A 25,127-nucleotide genomic window follows, 5' to 3' on the forward strand; every position below is an offset into this window, starting at 1 on the left:
TACATTTTTCAATTTTATGAAGTATCATGTCACTAACTTACGCAGCATAATTACAAAATACAAAAGGCTAATCAGAAATCTGTCCATCTCTTGTGTGGTACTAGTAAGTTAGTATTAAAATTTTGGTACATCTGAATTATTTTTAGAAAACTTCTTACTCTTCATACAAGTTAAAGTTCTTACCATAAAAGTTTTTGTTCTGCTGGGATACTGGATGTAACACATTGCCAGCTTTTTTGGTCGCCAAGTTCTGTTCGCTGTAAAAGAAGATACATGTAATTTGAAGGCTTAAACTATTGATGTATGATCACAAACTTTATTGCCTTCAGTGCATACAAGCATAAAAACTTTGCCTATGTGAAACTTATCACTGTCACATTTTTTACTAACACACACACACTTACAGAAGATACACAAGATAGTAGGGTTGGCCCTGTAATACTTTTAACACTGCTCCCACATGTGACAGGCTGTGTTGATGCAGAGAAATTTAGGATTACTTGAACCCTTTAATACAGACAGACAAAAATTATAATGTTTGTGAGGCTGGCGTTCCCAGTTTGTTCTGGAGATTGGATGCCCACTCATCCCAGCCTTACTCAGCGTAGAACAGCAGGATGCCTAATATGGAGCACATAAAAAGCAAATTTTCTTGATCTTAATATCACATCAGCCTGCTTAATAAAAGACAGCTGGTTCCCAAAGTTATCAACAATAGACAAATGATGTGTCACCTGTGAGAAAGAACGACAAACTGCACTTTTCCCTCATTGTAAACTAAAGAATTTCATAAAAATTTCAAAAAGTGCATATTAACAGAGATCACCAAGAAAGCACGACTGTTTTGAATACATGTTTTCTGTAGTGATTTTCAAATGAAACCGATACCACTGGTCACCTAATTAATTTATCTGTAGATTTTACCTAAAATTGCCACTTCAGTGCAGCAAAAGTATACTACCCATGTGGTACGATATGGTTTTCAATTTATCATCAGTATCACCCATGTCTGATACATCTTTCAGTGTTAATAGTTTATATCCTGAATATTTCGAAGTTAAACATGTAGCAGCATCTACAACAAGCTTGAGTTCTCCAAAAAATGCAAAAATCTCATCAGTATCTATATCTTAAGTATGTGTAACCTGTTAGCTAACATTCTATCTTGTCCATTTTCCTAGTTTGACATTTTGCTGTTCATTAATACTTTGTTGTGACAGCAAACATCATTCTTCTAAGTTGTGATAGCCACTTGCTCTTTCATCCATAGGGATTTTCATTTAAAAACTTTTTCTCAAACTGGAAGAAAACTTGAAGATCACAGCAGCAAACCCAAGAGGAGAAAAAAATAACAAAAAATAATCAGCAGATTTAGTAAATCTTGCTGGTTTAGTTAAGCAAAAAGCATGCCTTGCCAATCCAAATAGCGAGCTGACAAACACCCTGCCAATTCCTTCCTTTTCCAAGAGCAAGGCAGGGAAGAAGATACACAGTGGCAATTTTTCAATTAATTTTTGAAAAAAAGACTCTCATTATTGAAAGGACAGGAAAACAAGAAAAAACTGAAAGAAACAGGAAGAACAGAGAAAGAACCTAACAAAACAAAACACTAAGTAATTCTTTTCCACCTTCTAAAAGAACTTTCAAGTAATTCATTTCTATTTTTGTTTTTAGGAGACAGTCTGAACAGTTAGAATTGAACTAGTGCATATTTGCCAGTCAATTCTAATTACCAGTTATATAAAATCCTTCTGAAAGTCCCAATAAATCATTTGTATTTTGATAAAGTACAGGTTTTTTCCCTTATTTGACAAATATTTAAACAACAGTGTAATCAGATTCTTAATGAACTAAGTTGCTTTAAATTTATCATATTTCTCTCAAAAAGACACATGCAGTATTTGGGGATCCCATTAACTCTTGGGCAAGTTTAAAAATGAGGCATGGTTATAACTGTAGAAATCACTGTTCGAGGCAACTGTAAACACTGAAAATATAAACATGGTTTGGAGTAGCTTTATACATATTTATATCATTATTAAATAAAAAAAATAAGGTTTTTGTATAGTGAGGTTTTGTACAGTTTGTTGGGACGGGAAAGGCAGGAGAAGGGGAGGAAAAGAGGGGAATAGATAAAGGCATGGGGTAAAAGGTGTTTTTTCATGGGAAGTGGACACCATAGTCATAATCTCCAGTTCAGAAAGGCCATAAAGCAGCCACATACAACAGGCCAAAAGAACACACTTACAAAATACCACTCTCTCTGCTGCCATCTTTCATAAGCATCTGCTACTGGTATACACTGAATGCATGTCAGATGAACCTTTGGCCCTGTCCCGGCATTTTTATGTCCTAAAATGTTTGCCTAGGAAACTAAGAACTAAGCAAATGACTGATTTTGCTTTCTTGCAGTTCCAAAATAATCAAAGACATTTCAATTCATACAGAAGCTCTATTTTGTATGTTTGAAATAAAAAATGTGTTTTGATAACTTGCTACAATGCTTCATGAAATAAGTTTTAAAATTTTGCACCTTTGGTTAGAGAAGTCAGAACCTTTTCATTTCCTGGTATTTGCTATGTTCTTCCCCTGTAAAATAACTTTTCATGAAAATGTATGTCCAAAAATTTGCTCAAATCTAGCAATTATTCGTGACTAGGCTTGGTCTCACAACTGTGCTCTTCCATTTTATGGATATGAAGAAGATTTAAAAGAAGAACGTACGGGTTCTAGTAGGAACTACATTCCACATACAGTTTAAGACTGACAATACAGAAAACCACATATGGAAGGCTGATAACTTTATATTTCACAGCACCACATTATCATTTAAGTTGGAAGGAACCTCTTCAGATCATCTAGTCCAACCTCCATTGCTCAAGTAGGGTCAACTACAGTGGGCTGCCCAGGACCACAGCCAGCTGGGTTATGAGTCACAGAGAGACTCCACATCACCTCTGGGCAACACAGTTGTTACTAGCATACATCAATTCTTAGTAAGTTTAATAAAATTTGGCTACTAACCCCATTTTTGTCCAGTTTTAGTAGTTTTACACTTTTCAGCAAAGATTTCTTTCGAACATGTCAACCAATTATGAAGTGATCTATAGGTATCTGAGGTGTTCTAGAAAACTGCATTTCAGAACAATGACTAGTAACAGTACACAAGATTCACCTACTGCCATCCCCACCTCCTTGTCAGAGGCCTGTCTGTACAACTGTTACAGATATGATTTATACAGACACTTGTATCCATTACAGATGGCGTTACCCACAGTCTAAAAAACCTGTAACTAAAGAAGTGTAGCAATTATTTCATATTAACACACCCTGCCCCTCAGCAGGGCTTAGCAGTTCTGGCTCAACGCCATAATAATGTGGCTCAGCGCCTTCCAAACTGAACTAGTGTCGCAGCGTCAGCATGAAGGGAAATTTAACACTTAATTGTCTGCACCCTTACTTCTAGATATGTCACTAGCTTTCTACATACCTGACCTCGCGTATAAAGCTCCAAAGCATGCTTTAATTTTTTTTTTTTTGGAAACAACACATGAACATCAGAACAACTTATTTTTTTCTGTAAATACAACCTATGTAAGTTTCAAGAGCATTAGCATTACCTGCAGGAAGCACTTTCTTTAACATTCTTGACATCAGCCGGATTGATTCCTTCAATAACAGGCGAGTCCGGATTTGCAGATCCATTGCTGATATGATCACTGCTTTCATATCCAGATTCTATCCTCTGGATTTGCCAGCTATCGCCATGGATTTTTCTCTCTGTAAATCCTTTGCCTTTTTCAGCATTCCCTTTTCCCTCTGAATCCAGTGAACTTCGGCTTCCTGTATCCTGTTTTGTTTCATCTTCATATATAGTCATTAAACCTTTATGTATTTGGTTCTCTCTTGGCCAGTGGCTAAAGCTTCGCTCCTTTTCGTGCTTACACTTATTGTTCAGATTTGCCTTGTGCTTTGGGCTATGCTGTTTTTTCTCAGTCTCACTGAAAATGCTGTCTACATTTAGCGTCTCTCGCATAGGTTTCCAACCTCTACTTCTGCTTCTGCTGCTGCTGATACTTCCTTTGTCCCGAGAGTCTTGACTAGTGTCTGTATCGTAGCCAGTGACACCATCAGTCCGGGTCCTGATCATTGGTTTCTCCCCAGCAGGAAAAGCTTCTGTTTTATTTGATCCAAGCACCTGGACAGAAAGCTTTGCTTGGTGAGGTGCACTGTCATGCTTATAGGAGCCTTTTCCCTGGCTGCTGTATATACGCTGATCAGCACAGTGTCTAAGTCCATTTCCCACTGGAGGAGACCCCGACTTAACACTGGAACGATCTTCCCCAATCAAATCTTATAAGAAGAAAAAGGAAAAGCTCCATTAAAGTTCCCATTAATACTTAACTGATATTGTTACAGAACTTACGTTTCTTACACTATCTCAACAAATTCAGTACGTTCTTCAGAATACTGAAAACTGGGAAACTCTAATCTTGCAGTGTGTTCTCTTAAAAGGAGAAAAAAAAATCTGCACAGCTAGTATTGATGCTAAAAGCTATTTAACCCATTGATTTTCTGGTCATATTTTTAAAATGTACCTCTTGGTCTCCCAGACTCTCTTCTTGGTCCTCTGTCTACATCTTTTCGTAAAGATGAGAAGTTTTTCATGTCAGCAGCTTTCTGAGCACACTCTCTGGATAGGTCCTTCAGCCTGTCCTTTTGATCGCTGTAACCTAACTTAGCTGCAAAAAATACTTTTTGTCAGAGATCATTACTAAAAAGTCATTCATCATCAAAACAAATATATTTATGTACCATAACATTGAGTTTTTAATATTACTACTGCTTTAGAAGACTACTGAATTGCATAACACAGATTAAGAAAATGAGATGTATAGTATAGATACCTATTTATTTATATCTCAAAGGAGTCCACTAAATGGAGCTAATTAAAGTAACCAAAGCACTATTATGTCAATCATGTCTTACAAACACCTCTTAGTAAAACTGAATGCTCAAGCTATTTTCAAAGCATATACTATTTGCAAATTTTATGAATTACATGGAAAAAAAAAGAATCTAAGTTTAATCTTGTCTAAATGTGAAGGTTTACTTCTAATAAAACAGTGCAGTCACTGTTTATGAAAACAAATCCTTCCATTTCTGAAAAGGTAAAAACGGACTATTTTTGAGTCATCACTTCATCAAAAAAAAAAAAGAAAAAAAAGAGTTACCAAGCTGAGCATTCTCAGTTTTAAAAAGTCTAGGAATTCAACAATAAAGACAGAGGAGAAACATCTCAATAGAAGGCAGCATCTCGCCACCTGAGAAGTACAGGCAGTTCAGAGCAAAGGCACTGACAAGTAATGCAGAAATCACCGCCTCATATGACTTCTTAGAGCTTGATTTGCTTGGAAGCCTAGTGTACAGATGGAATGGATCCTTAAGCCGGTAAGACAACTTTTTAATATTCTTTCCAAATGTAAGATAAAGCCCATTAACATACAGGACTACAAGTAGTGCTGCATATCACAATACTGTTGGGGAACAGTGTTCTTCAAATAGCCAATGATCCACAGGGCCACACCACGTGCTCCAAAAGATCAATCGGCTTCGAGTTCCTAATGTGCCTTTTAACCGACAACATGATTGGAAAGCATGATAATATTAGAAAAATGGATTAAGGCCTCAAGGGCCACTTTAGTGCAGAAATAATGAGGGGTAATAAAAAAAAAAATTGCATTTACAGTTCACCAGGAAAGTTAACATTCCATGGTAGATATTGCTTAAACATTAGTTGTTATTCAAAGATTCAAGTCAATTAGGGAATTCTTCCTTTACAAATAGTTCTAGATCAGAGGTTAGCACATACCTGAAACGCTATCAACTGAAATATTTCACAGTAAGACACATTTGGGTATTTTTGGGGGGTGGGGAATACATACCTGGACCTCTATCACCACTAGCTTGAATATGGCTTCTACTGAATGCTGAATTATCTGGCTGAAGTTTTTTATTACTCTTTTGATTAGCGGGGTCTCCAATTCCATTCTCTTTCACATGGTCTGATTTAGGAGCAGAATGTTTTTCAAATCCTACCAAATAAAATATTTATCTTTAGAAATTAAAGGCTTCCTAATTTAAAGTTTCCAATATCTAAATTAAAAAATAAGAAAACTTTTTAATTGTGGGTTAAAAAAAAAACCACAACTAAAGAAAAACCTCACAAAAAAAACACACCATGTTTCAGTATGCTAGGCAATAATGTTCTGTAATATTTTATATACTGCCATATTTATAGTGGTAGACTGCAGTGGAACAGGGTCCTCAATTCTTTTTCCTTGAAGCAGTCTATGTCCTATTGCTACTCCGTATGTGAAGACAAACATGTCAAATTCAGTTGGCCTTTTATTTAATTTACTTGAATGTTATGTTTAACATTAAAAAAAAAAAACAACAAGACAGTAGTACAAACTACAGAACCAAAAGACTGGATTCATAACATATTGAGGCCTATGCTATATGAATGTCTGAGAAAAGAAGTTTCCTGCAGCTCCTTCTGATTTTTCCCAAAGTTCTGAATTGTGCTGTGTGTGTATATACATACACATATACAAACACACACGCTCCAAATATATCTCTGTATTTGTATGAAGGTTTACTCGAAGTATCTCTTTATAGCATTTTTAAAGGTACTTTATCAATGCACACATAAGAACATCTGCATCACTACGATTTTCTTCTGAAATTACTGAAGTTGTGTAGTTATGAACAATCTACAAGAGAAAATCTTTTTTCTCCATTATCCATGAGTCTCAATTTGTATTCCCTTACCAGACACAAACCAAACAGGTCTAATACTGAATATACACACTCGCCTCTTTTCTTTTGAGACCCTTTAGACAACTATTGATAAAAGTATTTAAGAATAAAGCAGCTAATCCATTACCTTCTCCTTTATAATCCCCATTTTAGAAATATACTTGATACTGTTATTTAAAAAAATAAAATATATCTTAATTACCCAAGTCTTCCCCATTTCCTCCTGCTGCTTTGCATTGAGACCAGTGAATAATCTGCTTTGGAGCATCTTCTGGAGATACAGCTGTGCCATCTGGGTTAGCATAAAATAGCAACAACGGCTGAAAGTGGCATCGGATGCACCTGGAGACCACATCTTTCCATTTTGTTCCAATCTACGAAAAACGAAGAAAACAAAACAAAACCCCAAAACTTTATCATTAAACTCAATTATGTAAAGAATCATTTATTAAGCAACAGGTATCAAGTGCCAAATTCCAAAGGTACATTAAGATTCAACATTTTGGCACATGAGTTTATGTAAATTGCAGCAAAAAAGTAGAACCAGTATTATATGGGCTAACAATCAGAACATCAACACTATGAATACAGCTGCCAGCAATTAGGTCTTCTCTTTCATTAAAAGTAGTACAAATTCAACAGTAGACAAGAACATTAATGTTCTGAAACATTTGGCATTTGGAAGGCACAACTGTAAAGCAGTGAAGTCAATTCGAAAATTCATTTGTGAAAACTGATTTACTTGTTTCAAGTTTGGTGTCAGAAGAATGCATTCTAGAGAAGTAAAGATCACTAAACTGGGTAGCAGTAAAACCAGTATTTACCTCTTTTACATTAGCATCATCAAACAGCACCCATTTGCAACTCTTGGTGTGAAAGGCAAAGGCACAGTAATGTCTGCTTGTGTAGCAAATCATTCCCACAAGAAAAAGTTCACTATTTTTGGCATTTTCATCTGTAACCCTGTAAAACAGCTGTAAAAATGGTTATATATTTTAAAATACGTGCAAAACGTTTAGCCTCAATTTCCAGACCTACTACTGGCATTTCACCAAGGCAATTGGTATCAGATATCCTGTTGCATTATACAATTTTTCATGAGTATAAATAATGATTTTTGCACTCATTAGGTCTATTTTAACATTTATTTTTGCACAGTGAAAGCGTAAAACAATAATGCTCTGGAATAATTCCACAAATTTCAAACTGGACATGATATTCCTAGATTTTCAACTCTGAATTCACCTACATTCATCTTTGTACTTAGGCACAAGACCAACACTTCTGATGGGACTTTTTCCTCCCACAGAAACTACATCAAGCAGCACATTATAAAGAATGGTAGACGCAGACAAACTTTGAAGTTAAATTGTGCTTTTTACAAAGCACATATGTGCATATATATATTTATATTTTGCATATATTTACATAAATAAAATACATGTAAAATGAAATTCTAGAATAAGCAAATAGTAAGTTTTAGGTCAGATACCCCAGGAAGATAAAGTTGTGTTGCCAGATTCCGCATAACCTCTTCTGTTAGGTCAGAGTGTTCTGAATCCCAGACTAAACCAATTGTGACAATCTCGGGACAATTCATAAGAACACGACGAATTTTTATTTTTTGACCACAGTTACTCTAGAAAAAGGAAAAAAAAAGTGATGGGAGAGAAAACAAAGATGTTTAAAAAATGGAAGTCCGAAGTTGAGTTACTAGACAAGAAATAGTGCAACAAAACAACTTTGCAACTTCTAATTCTCAAATTTAATTATGGTATTTGCTCTTAACAATTTAAGGATAAAATTCTTCATCATAAAAACACTCCAATGAAGACTACAGCCAAACTTCTACATCCCATCACCACCTTAAAACAGAAATCTCTGAAAACATCCAAGTCATCATCACAATTTCTCTTTTTATCATTTAAGCTCAGGTCTATATGTTCTTGTGTACTTTTCCATGGTTCCTAAATCAACAGTATTTACACAGAACCATTTAAGGAAGAGAGGAATTAAGTAGAACAAGCTAAAAGAGACTATGTTTGTCAACAGAAGCACAACATTATTCCAACAGAAGACAATATTGTCAAGCTGTCAGTGTATACGAACTAAAGCAGCTTCACTCAGAAAACACACCTGTTCCAACTAATTAAAAACACCTAGCTCTATATCGAACATAAAGCAAAGAATAAAACATGGACCTAATAATTCAACTTTCTAAACGGGCCACTTGCACCTACAATACTATGTTTATCTATAACTGGAGCAATAAAGTAGAAATTTAAGGGCTTTTTTACCCTAAGTTGGACTGTGCTGAAGTGGCCACAGGTAATCCTGCTTTTAGGGGAATACTTTAGGCTGATTTAATATCCTAAAAAGTTCTCCCTGTACCATAAAGTAATGCAACATCTTTGTTTACTCACAGGACACTTTCTGTAGTCATCAGTAGTATTTGCTGCCTGCAACAATTCTGCAAACATTTCCGGCTTGAGACGTTCATGCCTCTCCGTCATTCTTTCTACTTCATTACTGTAAAAAATAAATGGAAATAACTGTGGATCTCCCTTCTTAAAAGTTAAGAGATTTCAGTCAACTCTCAATTCTTATGACTAAAAAGAAAAGATACAGAGGTAAAACAGTAGCAATACATACTTTCTGTCAAGCTCTCTCTACACCTTGCTTTTGAAATCCAAACGTTCCTTTCAGACAGTATCTCAAAACCACATTTTAACAAAGGAATACACATCCATTTTTAACACTTACAGCATTTCTCTGGCATGCTTTGCTTATTATTGGAAGGGTGTACATAGAAAAATGAGATACAAGAATAAAAGCTCTTACCACAAGGCTGTAGTAGAAATATAACGCACAAATTCCGTAAAAGGCAACGGGTCTGATGACGCTCCACAACTGCGACACACACACTACAAAAATAAACAGACTTTTGTTTTTATTTACTCAGGACAGTGGAAACAAATTATTTGTTAAAGTAACCAAATAAAAGTCTGACCTGTTCATACAGAGTCATAGCAAACTTCTGATGAGAAATACAGGATTTTGAAGTGCACATATCTGTTTCACTGTTTGGCACTAGGTGAAAATGAATCCTCTCAAGGATATTTTCCTAAATAGAAATAATAATGTAAATATAAACTGAATGATAAGTTAGAATACATGAGCAACATCACAGTTTAATACTCCAAATAATCCCCTTGGCTCCAAATAGTCCATCTACAAGTTTAACATGTATTTAATTCCATCCCTATTCACAGCCCAGCAGGTGGGAATTCTCTTCACCTCAAGGTTTTCAAACATTAACAAAACAGCATTAGACAACAGTTACCCAACTGTTCTTCCAGAGTACATTCTCCTTTGAAAGAAGTGAATCTTCAAGAAAAATTAAAAAAGCTCTTCTTACAGAAAGACATGATATTACTGTCATCAGTTTGGCCCCTGAATCAGCATGGCCATTTTTTCCTCTTTTGCCAAAAATACCAGAGGTAATGGGAAGAAGTGAATCGATTCGGGTAGATCATTCAGACAGTTGATTACTTCAGGGGCCCAAATGCATTTTGATTAGAGCACTAATGAGAGATTCTCTTTCATGACTGAAATCTATTAACCTGACTGCAAGATCTCAAACAGTCACTTTCAGGAGCTCTCCATTGGATTTTCCTATGTATGTAAAAATACATCTGGCAGGGAGGTATTTGGATACTTCCGAAGGATCTCCAAAGCTGAAAGTAATCAAAGCAGCAACCATATTTGCTGTCCCTCAAATCTGCATCTGAAGGTTAATACTGATTTTTTTTTTTTAGTGAACAATTTTTATTTTCTAATACAGGACTTCTTAGAAAGGCTTCTTTACCAGTGTTCTATACCATCTTCAGTCATCTTTTATGGCCACAGTAATGGCTCGTGTTTTTCAATGAGACACTTCATAAAAGCAGAAAGTAACTGCAGCAAGAGTCAAGATCTTCAAGTATTCATTCACTCTTGGATAAGAAAATGGAAATCTCTTCTGCAGAAGACTTCAGTAATGAGCTGGCTAGTTGTGACAGAACATATTTCAATAGCTGATGGAGAACACTTGGAGGAACAGACTATATATTCAAATCTGTAGGTGCCTCTTCTCCCGAAAAGATAACCCGTCTCTCCATCCAAAAACTTTTAGGACTGATTGACCAACCTCCTGCAGTAATGATGTTTCACATACGCCTCTGCCTGAGCTACAGCGCTAGGTAAGAAAGTATGGAGCAAATGCAATATTACTCCACCCACATTACCAGACACTTACTCCATGTGTATGTTCCCCTAAACTGGCATAAAGAAGGTTAGTAGTGTTATGTCACTTGTAACCCACCTGTGAGCCCGGAGCTACCAAAACAACAGGCCAGCTTGGCATCCACAAAACTAACATATTTCTACTCGACTATCACAAAGAATACTTACAAAGCATTCTGCTGCATCATCCATGAATCCAAGCTGGAAACGCTGTTCATCCTTAAAACTTTCTGCCAGGGCATGTCTCATATTATCTGATGGGAGTGCTTTTTCTCGACTGTGTTGGAATTGTGAAAATATTGCCTAGGAAGAAATGTGATTACTTAGCTTCATTAGCCACTTGACCAGACACTGTGGATCTACACAAATACATCTGTTCTTATGCAGCATGCCTAAACAGCAAATATATAAAATGTTTATAAATCTATGAACTTTAGAAATTACTGTTTTCTCTTAAAAGTTACTTAGGTTCCATGTTCTGTTACTCATTCCACTATAAGAAGTTATGCTACCAAACTGAACTTTGATCCAGTAGAAAAACAACACAGAAGTATATAAAAATGCAAGTGATTGACTTTAGCTCCCAGAAGCAACACAAGCCCTGGTCTGTAATTATGCAGCTTTTTTAATTTGGCCACTGGAATAGTGGTTCATGCATACGTATCTCATCTTCACAGACGGCATGTATTTCTTAGGGCATAATGTAATACCCCTCTGGTTAGTTAACACCCATCATTCATTAAATAATGTAACATTTACATTACTACTTCAGACAGGAGTGTATCTTTATTAAAATTATGGATATGCAAACAACTCCCATAAATTAGATAGAATGCTGATAATCCTTGCTATTAAATCAGCTCTCTGCTGAACCAGTGCACACAATACAAGAGAACAGGTCAGTATCTGCTGTTCCAGAACATGAGAATAAATTGCATTAGATTTTTTTCTTCATTTCCCAGAAGAGATAGTTGGCTACTACTTTTCTTTTTGGCAGAGATACCTATGCAAGTGACCTCATCATTTAGCAAGTAAAGGAGGTAGATTTTGACAGAACTGGAAGTTAAAAGCTATTAAATGAATGAAAAACATTTGCAGATATTAAAGGGTACATTCCACTGTCAAGAATTCTAACTCAAACTTTAGAGAAAAATTAAGAGAATAAAGACAAAGCAAACAGGAAAAGCCATGTAAAATATAGATAAGGACATGCATTCTTCACACAGGCTTCCTACAGTTAAAAAAAATCTGTTAGAAGGCAAAGATACAACAGGTAAGCAAAGTTTCAGTGCTAACAGAAAGTAGTGTTTTAACCATGATGCATTCCAGGGTGTCTGTCAAATATTTAAACTTTCCTGTCATAACAAAAAGCATGGACTACTGATGAAAATTACGGTCAATATCTTGACGTAAATATTCAAAATAAAATTTTTAACAGATCCGGTAATACAAGTTAACTCTGCTTTGAAAACATTTATCACTTCTCATGTTGGCTGCTAGGTCATTTTTGGTATGCAACGGAGCCTTACATGTCCAGCTAAAATAAAAGTACAGAGAAGCAGTTATGCAGATATGTATGCTCATTTTAGCAGCCCGCACAGCCAAAGTCCCACAGAGAAGAAAAAAGCATATTTAACTCTCAGAACACCACCAAAAGATAATGGATTGAACTGAAGTAAATCAGAATTTACTGGCTATGCTTTTAGTTTATAGGAGAGGCTGATACAGATAAAATATCCTTCTTTATTGGTGAACAAGTAAGAAGGGTTAAAATAGCCCAAGATCACCAAAAAACCCCATAAAAACCCCAAAAAACAACCCTAGTCACAAACAAGTTACTAAAATGCATCCTCATCCAACATATACACTGCATGATAATCAAAATGCCCCAGGTTCTGAACACAGAGCAAACAGAATCACTCAACCAGTATCTCTAAAAAGCCAAGAAAGCAAAACCAGTAGTGTCCATAATGACTGAGAACAGATACTTCCAAATGAGTTAACCGCCATGCTTTGAGTTCGGTACCTAGGCTACTGGCCATGGAGTTATAAAGATCACAACTATACTGTTAAAACAGTAACTAATTCCATTCTAACCAATTTCAGAGTAGGCAGCAATACCACTTCTTATCAGTATTCTCTGGAACGTATCAAAATAGGAAGACATGACAGTCCAGGCAATGCAAAATATTCAGGTACAGTAAGCCATTTAGATAAATCTTACAAGAAGATGCATCATGGGAGCAATCAGCCCCTCAAGAAGAGATACTTGAAGGAATAGAGAAAATTTCAAGTCCTAAGTTACAGCAGCCTTACGAAGCAGCTGAAGCTAGTGTATTGCTTTGGAAGGTGACCTAAAGTGATGCAAAACCTATCTAACTTTGTGCTGGAGCCCCGAAAACTCCAGGAAGAGGGTATTAAGGTACAGTAAGTGGTATGTTTAGCTTGAAAAAGGAAGCACCTGGTCTTCACAAGTGCACCATTAGAATGGAATGATTCATTACTTACAGGTTCAACTGCAACACACCATGAGCACTACCATCTTCACGTTTCTAAGCACGTTGAGGCTGCTACATTATTTTTTACCATGATTTCAGCGACATGATTAGTCATTAAGAGTATGTAGTGTAACACATACATTCCAGCAATTGTCACCCTTCAATCCCTCTTCATTTTTTCAAGGCAGTTCCAGTGCATCACTGAACAAGACTGTATGACCAGAACCTCACATGAATATGGGTCAAATCAAAAGGAAAAGGCCATAAAGTTTACTCTATATTATGACATCAAATACAAACATGAATCCCTATACATGCAGAACTCCAGGAAACTAAAGCTATCATCCCAAGACAGACACAAGATTTTATCTGAAAACATAGGTAGGCCTGAGTTATGGTCTGGACTTTAAGATCAAGTGTCCAGCACACAGAAGAACATGATGTGCATTAAAACACTGGTGAAACAAAAACTCGCAACAAGTTCTGTAGAGTCAAGAGCATGTAAAGAGGTTGGAATAAAAGCCTCAGGAAGTTAGTCTGAATATGTGTAGTCTCAACCTACTTCAACTTGTTGGCGGTTTAAAGTTAACCATTTTAACCAAACAAATAACACCTTTTAGAAAAAAAAGCTATTTGGAAAAAGACAGAGACCTATTCAAAACCAGCTGTACCATGCTGCAATCATGATAAACACTAAAAATGGCTGAAAAAACCTATGTGGTACATAGATTATACACCTCCTGAAAGATTAAATAAATGTCACTGCAAACAGTTCTTGCCTAAAATGCTTCTTCAGTAACAAGGTTTGGTCTGTGAAACTCCTTGAGAATAAACTCTAAAATACTTGGCTTATCCTTGCCTACAATTTAGCATCGTCAAAAAACACTTACTCAATGAACTACATTTTCAAAGTGGTGGCCCTTTCAGCTCCCTCCAGATGAGCAATTCCCAGTTCTGTATGTCACTGTATCTACTACTGTATTTGACTATACACTCTACAGTCCTGTATTAGAATCCTGAAAATGTCTTTATTGTCAAATTGCAGTAAGAGCAGAGAGTGCATACTGCTAAAAAAAAAATACCCCTATACATTTTTTCATGGAGATTTTTATCCCAATGAAACAGATATATCATGCTTACAGCTGTTTCCCTAGTAACTGCAGGCAGCCAAATACCAGTGCAGTAAAAGCAGTAAGCACCTAACCGAATTCGACATTTATTTACAGACTTCAGATCTGTTGTCAGAGGATGTAGGGAGGCAACTAGGAAAGCTAAGGCCTCCTTGGAATTAAACCTGGCAAGAGAGGTCAAGGACAACAGAAAGGGCTTCTTCAAATACATTGCAGCTAAAACCCACACTAGAGGCAATGTAGGCCCACTGATGAATGAGGTGGGGGTCCTGGAGACAGAGGATAAAAAGAAGGCGGAGTTACTGAATGCCTTCTTTGCCTCTGTCTATACTGTTGGAGGCTGTCCTGAGGAGCCCTGGACCCCTGCGGCCTCAGAAGAAGTCAGGATAGAGGAGGAATCTGTCTTGGTAGATGAGGGCTGGGTCAGGGACCAATTAAGCAACCTCGATGTCCATAAATCCATGGGCCCTGATGGGATGCACCCGCGGGTGCTGAGGGAGCTGGCGGAAGTCATTGCTAGGCCACTCTCCGTCATCTTTGCTAAGTCGTGGGCAACAGGAGAGGTGCCTGAGGACTGGAGGAAAGCGAATGTCACTCCAGTCTTCAAAAAGGGCAGGAAGGAAGACCCGGGTAACTATAGACCGGTCAGCCTCACCTCCATCCCCGGAAAGGTGATGGAGCAACTTGTCCTTGGTGCTGTCTCTAGGCACATCAAGGATAGGGGGATCATTAGGGGCACTCAGCATGGCTTCACCAAGGGGAAGTCTTGCTCAACCAACTTGATAGCCTTTTATGAGGATGTTACCCGGTGGATAGATGATGGTAAAGCTGTGGATGTGGTCTATCTCGATTTCAGTAAAGCGTTTGACACGGTCTCCCACAGCATCCTCGCAGCTAAACTGGGGAAGTGTGGTCTGGATGATCGGGTAGTGAGGTGGATTGTAAACTGGCTGAAGGAAAGAAGCCAGAGAGTAGTGGTCAGCGGGACAGAGTCCAGTTGGAGGTCTGTGTCTAGCGGAGTTCCGCAAGGGTCGGTTCTGGGACCAGTTCTATTCAATATATTCATTAATGACTTGGATGAGGGATTAGAGTGTGCTGTCAGCAAGTTCGCTGATGACACAAAACTGGGAGGAGTGGCTGAGATGCCGGAAGGCTGCGCAGCCATTCAGAGAGACCTGGACAGGCTGGAGAGTTGGGCGGGGAGAAATTTAATGAAATATAACAAGGGCAAGTGTAGAGTCCTGCATCTGGGCAAGAACAACCCCATGTACCAGTACAAGTTGGGGACAGAGCTGTTGGAGAGCAGCGTAGGAGAAAGGGACCTGGGGGTCCTAGTGGACAACAGGATGACCATGAGCCAGCAGTGTGCCCTTGTGGCCAAGAAGGCCAATGGCATCCTGGGGTGTATTAGAAGGGGTGTGGTCAGCAGATCGAGAGAGGTTCTCCTCCCCCTCTACTCTGCCCTGGTGAGGCCGCATCTGGAGTATTGTGTCCAGTTCTGGGCCCCTCAGTTCAAGAAGGACAGGGAACTGCTAGAGAGAGTCCAGCGCAGAGCCACGAAGATGATTAAGGGAGTGGAACATCTCCCTTATGAGGAGAGGCTGAGGGAGCTGGGTCTCTTTAGCTTAGAGAAGAGGAGACTGAGGGGTGACCTCATTAATGTTTATAAATATGTAAAGGGCAAGTGTCAAGAGGATGGAGCCAGGCTCTTCTCAGTGACATCCCTTGACAGGACAAGGGGCAATGGGTGCAAGCTGGAGCACAGGAGGTTCCACTTAAATTTGAGGAAAAACTTCTTTACTGTAAGGGTGACTGAACACTGGAACAGGCTGCCCAGAGAGGTTGTGGAGTCTCCTTCTCTGGAGACATTCAAAACCCGCCTGGACGCGTTCCTGTGTGATATGGTCTAGGCAATCCTGCCCCGGCAGGGGGATTGGACTAGATGATCTTTCGAGGTCCCTTCCAATCCCTAACATTCTGTGATTCTGTGATTCAGATACGTTACGAAACTGTTTGAAGCGCAAGCTTTATGCACTAGTTAGGATATGCAGATCTGACTGACTTTTAAACACTAAAAAGTTACCAGCTTTGATTTGTTTTCTAGTACCACTACCTGCCTTTCATTACTTACAAACTGAACAATGCACTTCTCATCGTTACCACCAACTACTGAGTAAGAAAAGACTCTTGAGACCTTATTAGCCAGTAATATAGTTATTGTAATAGAACTGTGTTCAAACATTACAGGAAAGAACAAAAGCATATGTATGCAAACAGAAGGAAAAAATCTCCCAAGAGGCTCGCTAGAAATTTTCAAGTTATACTGTCTTTTAATAGACAAAAGTTTTATGTTTAAGCAGATGGTAGAATTTGTATACTGTAAAATTTCTTCTTTAAACACAAGAAAATATTTCTATTACAAACATCTGTTACAAATGTCCTTAAATCTGAATTGTTTCTTTACACAAGAATGACTTACGAGTCACCCAGACACATGTATGATAGGGATATAAATTAGTAAAAATTAAACTATTTTTCACTCATTTTGAAAGATTATTCTTCAAAAAATTGCTATTTACCTTTAAAGCACAAAATATGCATGCATCTCCCTGACACACATGTCCAGTTAAACCTCTTAAACTTCGTCGAAATATGTCAAGTTGCCATAGTACCTATAAAAATAAAGTTTCACAGAAAATAAGTAATGAGTTCTGAAGGTTCTACGTTTAACACAGCAACATATAATAGACTTTAATTTTTTTTAATTTCTCATAACACGTACAACTTGAGCACCAACATTGCCACAAGAATTATGGTCCTTTTCCATTAGTTTGGGAAACTGTGGAGGTGGAAGTGGAAGGTTCGCATTCACCACTCATAAAATTTAGATCTCCTTTTTAAACTTTTTGAAACTATGGCAAAAAATGTACTTTGTGTGGAAAAAGCACTGAAGTACTCTTAAGGAAACAAGCAGCAAGCTAAACTGTGTACAGAGATTGTAATAGCCTTTTTATGGCTTTACATAAGAGGAAGGTGGCTAAGAGGTTCACTTCCCTCTCCCCCTCTCTGTGCTTTATTTCGAATAAAAAAAAAAGATGGAAAATGAATTGCTAGTTAGAATGCAAGCATCATTTCGGCTTAAGTCTATACTACATTCTTATGGTCTCTTACTAAAACGATTGCTTAAATACATCTGTTTTTCCACAGACCAAAATAATCCTGGTGCTTAATCAGGTATGTTCCTCTCTTATTTGTGTAACTACTCTATATAAAGGTAACGTCAGCTTGGCTACACTACACTGCTTTCAGTATCTAGTGTCTTAGGTACACAATCAGTGCAGTAGTTCAGAAAGTTGCCCATTAAAAACAAAACAAAAAAAAAACAAAAATGAGTTCTCAAGAGGCACAGTACCACAACAGCTGCAAATCCAGAAAAAAAAATAATCCTATCTATAAATACAAAAGCTAAAATTAATTAGGATGCATTTGAAAATGGATGTCCGAACCTCAGTTCTGAAGGTTGAACAGAGGTTAAACGAAAAGAAAGGAACACGTTCCTCCTTGTAAAAGGGCAGTCACTAATCATCAGCCACCATTTGATAAACGGCAGTAGGTTGTGAAGTAGTAGGATTGTTTGAAACGATAACTAAAAATGACTTAGGGTTTAATTTCAGGGTACCCTAAGGGAAAGTAGCAAAACTGCAAGAGAATATAGGTCATGCTGTTCCCATTGAATGTAAAACAGCAAACTCATCCTATTAAGTATATTGTACATTTTTATTTTAAACATATTTAGATACTAACACACATACACACCGTGTAGATGTCTCTCTCTTATCTCCTATGTTTAAATCCATACCATTTTTAAGACTTAGTTTTTTAGGAAGTCTATGCATCTAATTAAGCCCTCTGCCAGTTTGGCAACTAATTCTATACAATTTGTAAACAATCAGGTCCAAAATCTAAGTATTACAAAAAATAGATTGTTCTGCTCTTTATTTGCACAACCTATGAATTTGTTATTGTTAATTTCTAGATTTAAAAAGACTATAGTATAAACTAAACTGTGCCTGGCATTCTGACTTGCAGACAATGTGGAAAGGCTAGCACTGCTCTGTCACAGAATTAAGTAGATCCCCATATTCCCTGTCATAAGTAGACTTGTAAAAGCTCCATTTTTTTATTCTGCTAATGTCACTATTAAACTATACTTGAGAGATCTAAAGAGACAACATTTTTTCAATTACAGCTCATGTAAAAACAAAACAGCGTTTAGGTAAACACATGCAAGAAGTTGGTCGGTAATACATATGCATATAAATAGTAAAAAGAAATCTAAGTCATACTTCTTTGGTATCCAAGTGTATCTCCTACTCTATTTCCACAAATCTTTCCCAAGATTAGGATCAAAGCTTTCAACTATATGTGCATCTTCGGATATGCGTCAGTACCACAGGCTCCTGTGCTAATTCTGAGAAAACAGTATTTTAATAAAAATAGTATCCTATTCAACACAAGTAGTAGTACTGGTTGCCCTACATTAAAAAGTGTCTTGTAAATTTTGCCAAGTACTAAAACTGCTATGTTTGACTTAAACATTAGTTTTAAAATTCAAGCAGCAAGTTTTAAAGTTGATCTTAAGTTTCCAAATACAAAAGGAAAGTTTTTCTGATATTCTGAATGCATGCAAAATAACATGCTATTATTTTTTGCAAAATTTAACGTTTAATACTCTCAACCAATTCCTTAAAATGAAATGCTAAATAAAAATTACTTCCACACAGTTGTCTTTTTTTCTATGATTTCCACATTCCCTTTTTTTTTAAGGAAAGTCCGTTCCAAAAAGACATGCTATTCAGTCTTACTTGGAATCATTAATAAGTTTAACTGAGAAACGTTAACACCATTGAAAAATGTGCTGTATTTTTCTCTAAAACACGTGTACTGCAATATAAACGGTAAAAACAGCATTGCCAAGAAAACACTTTCCCTACTATGACCATCTAAGCTGCTACAAAACCACTACTGTTTAATAAATCAAGTTTTTTCTTACCTGAACAGCACTATTAAGAAAGCAGCTGTTTTGTCCCGGTTCATTTAATAAGCCTTTTGTAGGGGCCAGGGACAGTATACTTCCAGGCTGATAAACTTTTCCAAGGTTACCGCCAGGTTTTCTTAAGAATTTCACCCATGCCATTATTTTTTAGACTTTATAATTGCAATATTTACGGTTAAATATTTAAGGATATGATGGGTGCAAGGCAAAGAAGAAGGTCCTAAGAGAATTGCTCTAAAGTCATGGCATTCCTTTCAACTCTGTGCAATGGTAACTATTCACAGGTTTAAATTAAATTTCCACGAGGAGCTGACAGCTATCTATCAGGATCAGTCTCTCAGTTAAAATACAGCTATAAAAGTTTTTAACTCTCAGATTTAAAAAAAAAAAAAAAGGTGTCCAGTTAAGGTTAAAACATATTAAAAGTTATTAGAATGTAAGCTCTTATTAAGCAAGTTGCACAGTAACTGACTTCTTCCAGGTATATCAATAAAGTATTACTATAAATCATTAGTTGTACTATATTGCAAGTTTATGTATATATATATATATATCACAAAAATGGAAAGTTCTTGACAGGCGTTATATTCCTGTTCTCTCATTTCATTCCATCTTCTTTTTACTTTTAACTGTGACCCACGAAATATATTCCAGTTTAGAAGACTCCATGTTTATTTCATTCTCTTTCCAGTGAATCTGAAATAGGAAAAAAGAGAAAATATAAGAATAGAATTTTCCAAAACGTTAAAGGCCGCCTAAATCAGAAAAGAAATCGTGGCTAAAACAACCTCTTAATGCAAAAGCAGAGGCAATAAGCAGGGAAGAGGATGAGAAGCAACTGCCACCTAAAAGTTGTTTTTAAGGCAGAAAAATTAAATTATCTGTCATAATCAATTATCTTCCAACTTATTATACACCTCTAAAGACCACGACAGAATTACTGTAAGGCTTCTGCTAGCAATATACAACAGCTTATAAAAAGACCACATAACACATGAGTTATTCTAACTTTGAATCTCCAACTCTACTAAAAAGATTACCAAGGAATACATATTTTTATTCAACACCCGAAAGCCTAAGATGGTTTTGATTTCAATATCCCAGCAAATCACGTGAACTGATACGTATTTCTATGTCTTAAAATTAGTGAGAAGTTATCTAAGATGTTATAGATGGACTCTCAGCTTTCAAAATTGAGTACTACCTAGTAAATGCTACATAAATACATAATTAACCTAGCTGCGTTCTTCAAGCATCCAGAAAAACACAGCTAACAGCAGAGCAAGAACATGCTGGTAGCTGCCCCAATAACTGATTCCAAGACTGTCAAATTCCAACAATAAGATGTTTTCTCTCATTGCCGAAGGTACGTATTTACGGTTAAATGACCCATCACCCAGAACATCACCACAGGCACACGTAAAGCCCATGCAGCGATCAGCTCACAACAGGGATTATTCAATCAGTTGGGCATTACTACATCATCCACAGAAAAATTTGAAGTAATGGCACAGAACAGAATAAACGGAAATAAACCAAAGCAACTAAGGCTGCATATTTGGGAAAGACACACACACACACAAAAAGTTAAATTTGGGCCTCACATTACAACCAAATTCACTGTAGATTTTACAAGCATGTGAGATACTAAAGATGTATCAGCACCCTTCAAAACCCGCAGCCTTCTCACTACAATTTTTTCCACTGCACAAGCCTTTCAAGACTGGTGAGCAGCATTAAAAAACAAAAATAAATGTTGTAGTTGGAATAAGTTGCTGTATCGTTTGGAAGGTAACTTTCCCCAGCTCAGAACAACCAACACCACATTCACATCAAACAGTTCTACAGCTCAAATATTGCACAGCTGGGATACCACAGAAACAAATCCCGTAGCTTTCAAAAATACCTGCAGGAAGTCTTGCACCCCTAAAACCATTCCCCTTTATTTAAAGCAAACACTGCTACTTGCTTGTATTATGAAATAAATCAATACTAGAACCTAACCAAAAGTCCCTTTTGCCCCATGCTTAATCAGGTCTTTTTTGTTTGTTTACTGATGTTACTGTATGTCACCCATAAGTAATTTGATTTAATAATACTGGAAATAGAAAGTGTGATTTGTGACAGCACTGAGCAAAGAGTCTGAAATCTAACTGGAAACCGACCTTGACAGAATATCACATGATTATTTTCTTTTCTTGATGTTCACTTCAATAAACCCAGAAAGGGGAAAAGAAAAAAAGAAAGAGATGTAGTGAGTAACTGGAAATGAGCATCAGTTTAAGATCTTATTAGAACCTTAAATTAATTAAAAGGAGTATCAACTTCAATTTTTTTTTTTCCCCACATAAAAGTCAAAGTGCTCCACAGCATAACAGCTATTCTTCTACAAAGGACCAAACTCTACGGAAACAGGGACAGAGGTGAAGGTGAGAGTAAAACAAAAATTAACACAGGAAAAGATTAAAGATTCTCTGAAGTCAAGCATGCAGAAGTGGTAATATGATCTGTACAGAGCAATGAAAGAAAGGAAAATATTTTTAACATGTGTTTTCATTAGAAAGTTTCAGTACAGTACATAAGTAGAAAATAATGAATTGCTACAGTAAAGATGAATAAAGAGGAGTCAAGGAAAAAAAATTTAAGGTGTATAGCTGTTTATAATCAGATACATCACAAATACAAAAAATACATATACATTCAAGAAACCACTATCACACATCAAAAGTGCTTAGTAATATGACGCACCATTTGGCCCAAAGTCTCCTGCTATCACACGGAATCATAACTTTTAATTCCTAAAAATACTGTTATTACTATGATTTAAAAAATAAATTAAAAAAAAAAGAATCTTATATTCAACTCTTTCAACCATCAAATACCTTCTACTGATTTCTGATTTAGTATTTCTATATACACACTGAAAAGCTGACCTAATATTTTTTTTGTCACAAAAAGAGCTTGCTCCTTGACATACCAGAGAAGCTCCCTGAGCACACATTTTCCTGGCAATACAGAGTTATTAATTCCACTTTACATAATTTCTCCCATATGCAGAATTACGTACGGATTTCTCTACCCTCTGGCTGCTGTCCCAGAAGACAAAACTGGAGTTAAGATGAACAATTTTTGGTATCAGCAACATCAAACTGGGTACAGTGAAGGGGAAAAAACAGGAAAGAGACTGGATTGGGAACAGTACAGGTGGCCTGTGGCAGCCATAAAGTTGCACTCCAAGACATGCTTGAGCTGTTCCTCGTTGTATTCCCACCTTTGAGTAGACAGGAACAACGGGATAAATACAGTTCTGACCCAGAAATGCCAGGCTTGCTATCAGGGTCTCCCAACATAAAATAAATTCGCTAGTGAATACACTACACCTCTCATCTCCCACCCTGCTCATGCAGTGGTACCCCACCAGCAGCGGCAATTCAGCCAGCCTGTCCCCTGCTGTCTGCATTCCCATGTAAAGATTGCTCAGCGTATTGCAGCCAAAATAAGAGAAGGAAATAGGTGGGAAGGTAGACTGTACGCCAGAGATAAAATACAGAAATTACTGGGGAAAGACATGTTTCTGATACCAAAATTTCATTTGGAAACAGATTTCACCTATTCAACTCTGAGCCTTGACTACAGTTGGTTATTTAAAGAAATGCAAGGATAGACAAGAACAGCAGGATTCATTTCCAGCCAAAAAAAAAAAAACAAACAGTGGAATCCTTGCTTCACAAGCAAGTTATTTTCTCATCTGAAAGAAGTGTCATGACAGACCCAAAAGTCATGTTAAAATTGGGAAACATTTGTGTTCTTTTTTCCTTTAAATGCAAAGGGGAGATAGCTACTACAAACACCTGTGAAACTGACCCCTAAGAGCAACAGATAAAAATTATAAAACATCCAGAACAATTTTACCTCTGTACTTCTCATTTTCAGCCTTGCAAGTTACTTACATTAAAACACAAGAGTAGCAGAGATTCCATCAACTTTTATGTTTCTTTCTTATCATACTTTCCCTCATGTTTCTGAACAGATTTTTCCACGGATAAGGAAGGGAAGAACCTCTGAATTTACCTAGTCTGTATTTTAACTGAGAAATACACACACTGTTTTGGAAACAAGAGTTCTTCCAGAACAATAAACCAAAGAGCATTCATTCACTAAGAACTTCTAGAAAGTCACTTTGTCTTGCATTTGAGGGATGCCCTAGAACAAACATGCCATGCACTAAGCATTTAGCTTTTGGGCTGGGTTTCAGAAAAGTTACAACGATTCACTGCAAAAATTTAATAAAAAATGGTTCTGGATTGGCTCTACATTATTGTCACATTACATTAAGATGCTTGCTGCTTAATTTCACATCCACAAAGTTGTGGCTACAAACAATTTCGACTATCACACCAGGAAAGTGCACACAGTCTTATTCCAATAAATTGCTGAATACAGTCATTGTACAGCTTTCATCTGTGGGCCAGATATTCCTTTTCCAAAGCACTGTGACATTATATTCATAAGGCCTCAATTAACGACCCACAACATTAGTACACCTTTTCTTGGAAATTTAAATACAACACTAGAAAGATCAGAAGTAACTACTTAAAAATTATTTTAAGGCAACCTTCTCAAACTACTCTTTCTATAAATGCATTCTTTAAACTGCATATGTCAAACTAAACATCCCCCCCACAGCAATTAAAATGTATCAAATATTTAAGAAAAAAAACACAAACAAGAAGAGCATATCAGAAAGGTATTGCATTTAAAAGACCTCTCTCTACTTCTACTACTCAACTAGAACTTTGCACCGAATGGGCACTCTAGTCCCTTTGTTTTATCTACTACTCTCTCCCCAAAAACGGTCACAGTCAACCCAGGGAACAGACAGTAGCTGTGAAATAACACTATCTTGACACACAGTTCTCTGGCCAACATGACTGGTAAGTCCTAGCCTGGAGTAGGAAGCTCCACTACCCTTTCCTTCTCTACTAATACCCTGTATCAAATACTACAGTGCATAGCTGCTTATTCACTAGTAAGGGGGGCACCACAGACAAGCCTTCCAATGGTGCCATAAGCAATGGGATTAACTTCTGCTGTCCATTTGTCATCACAGCCTCTCCCTAAGGAGAGAAAGTTTATAGTAGCACCTTGTTTTGAAATTTACACTGTACAAATATCTCAAAAGTCTGGTTTTGTTTAAAAAAAAAAAAAGAAAAAGAAGAAAGAAAAAAGCCAAGATCAAAGAAAGCTATTGTGGAAGACGCTGGCAAGGGTGTATGCTCTTTAGTCACAGTAAATTTTTCTGGATTTGGACCGTCTCCCGAGAGTATTATTCCTCTG

General features: G+C 36.9%; 1 protein-coding gene across 3 annotated transcripts in view; it reads right to left on the minus strand.

Annotated features, from left to right (window-relative positions):
• USP53 (ubiquitin specific peptidase 53) overlaps window positions 1-25,127 on the minus strand; it is a 42,099-nt gene that overhangs the window by 12,047 nt on the left and 4,925 nt on the right. For 2 of the 3 annotated variants that reach the window (XM_068402885.1, XM_068402883.1), the window contains exons 2-14: window positions 19,788-20,486; window positions 17,314-17,406; window positions 11,275-11,409; window positions 9,833-9,946; window positions 9,664-9,746; window positions 9,246-9,351; window positions 8,315-8,461; window positions 7,647-7,796; window positions 7,025-7,196; window positions 5,946-6,095; window positions 4,599-4,742; window positions 3,621-4,353; window positions 184-257 (exon numbers count right to left, since the gene is read on the minus strand). In XM_068402885.1, coding sequence (XP_068258986.1) covers window positions 184-257; window positions 3,621-4,353; window positions 4,599-4,742; window positions 5,946-6,095; window positions 7,025-7,196; window positions 7,647-7,796; window positions 8,315-8,461; window positions 9,246-9,351; window positions 9,664-9,746; window positions 9,833-9,946; window positions 11,275-11,409; window positions 17,314-17,406; window positions 19,788-19,931 — 2,245 coding nt within the window. In that variant the 5' untranslated portion in view covers window positions 19,932-20,486. Of the gene's footprint in view, window positions 1-183; window positions 258-3,620; window positions 4,354-4,598; window positions 4,743-5,945; window positions 6,096-7,024; window positions 7,197-7,646; window positions 7,797-8,314; window positions 8,462-9,245; window positions 9,352-9,663; window positions 9,747-9,832; window positions 9,947-11,274; window positions 11,410-17,313; window positions 17,407-19,787; window positions 20,487-21,955; window positions 21,999-25,127 lie in introns of all 3 variants that reach the window. The other variant, XM_068402884.1, reaches the window with a different exon arrangement.

Source organism: Nyctibius grandis, chromosome 6 (assembly GCF_013368605.1).
Source record: "Nyctibius grandis isolate bNycGra1 chromosome 6, bNycGra1.pri, whole genome shotgun sequence".
Lineage (NCBI taxonomy): Eukaryota > Metazoa > Chordata > Aves > Nyctibiiformes > Nyctibiidae > Nyctibius > Nyctibius grandis.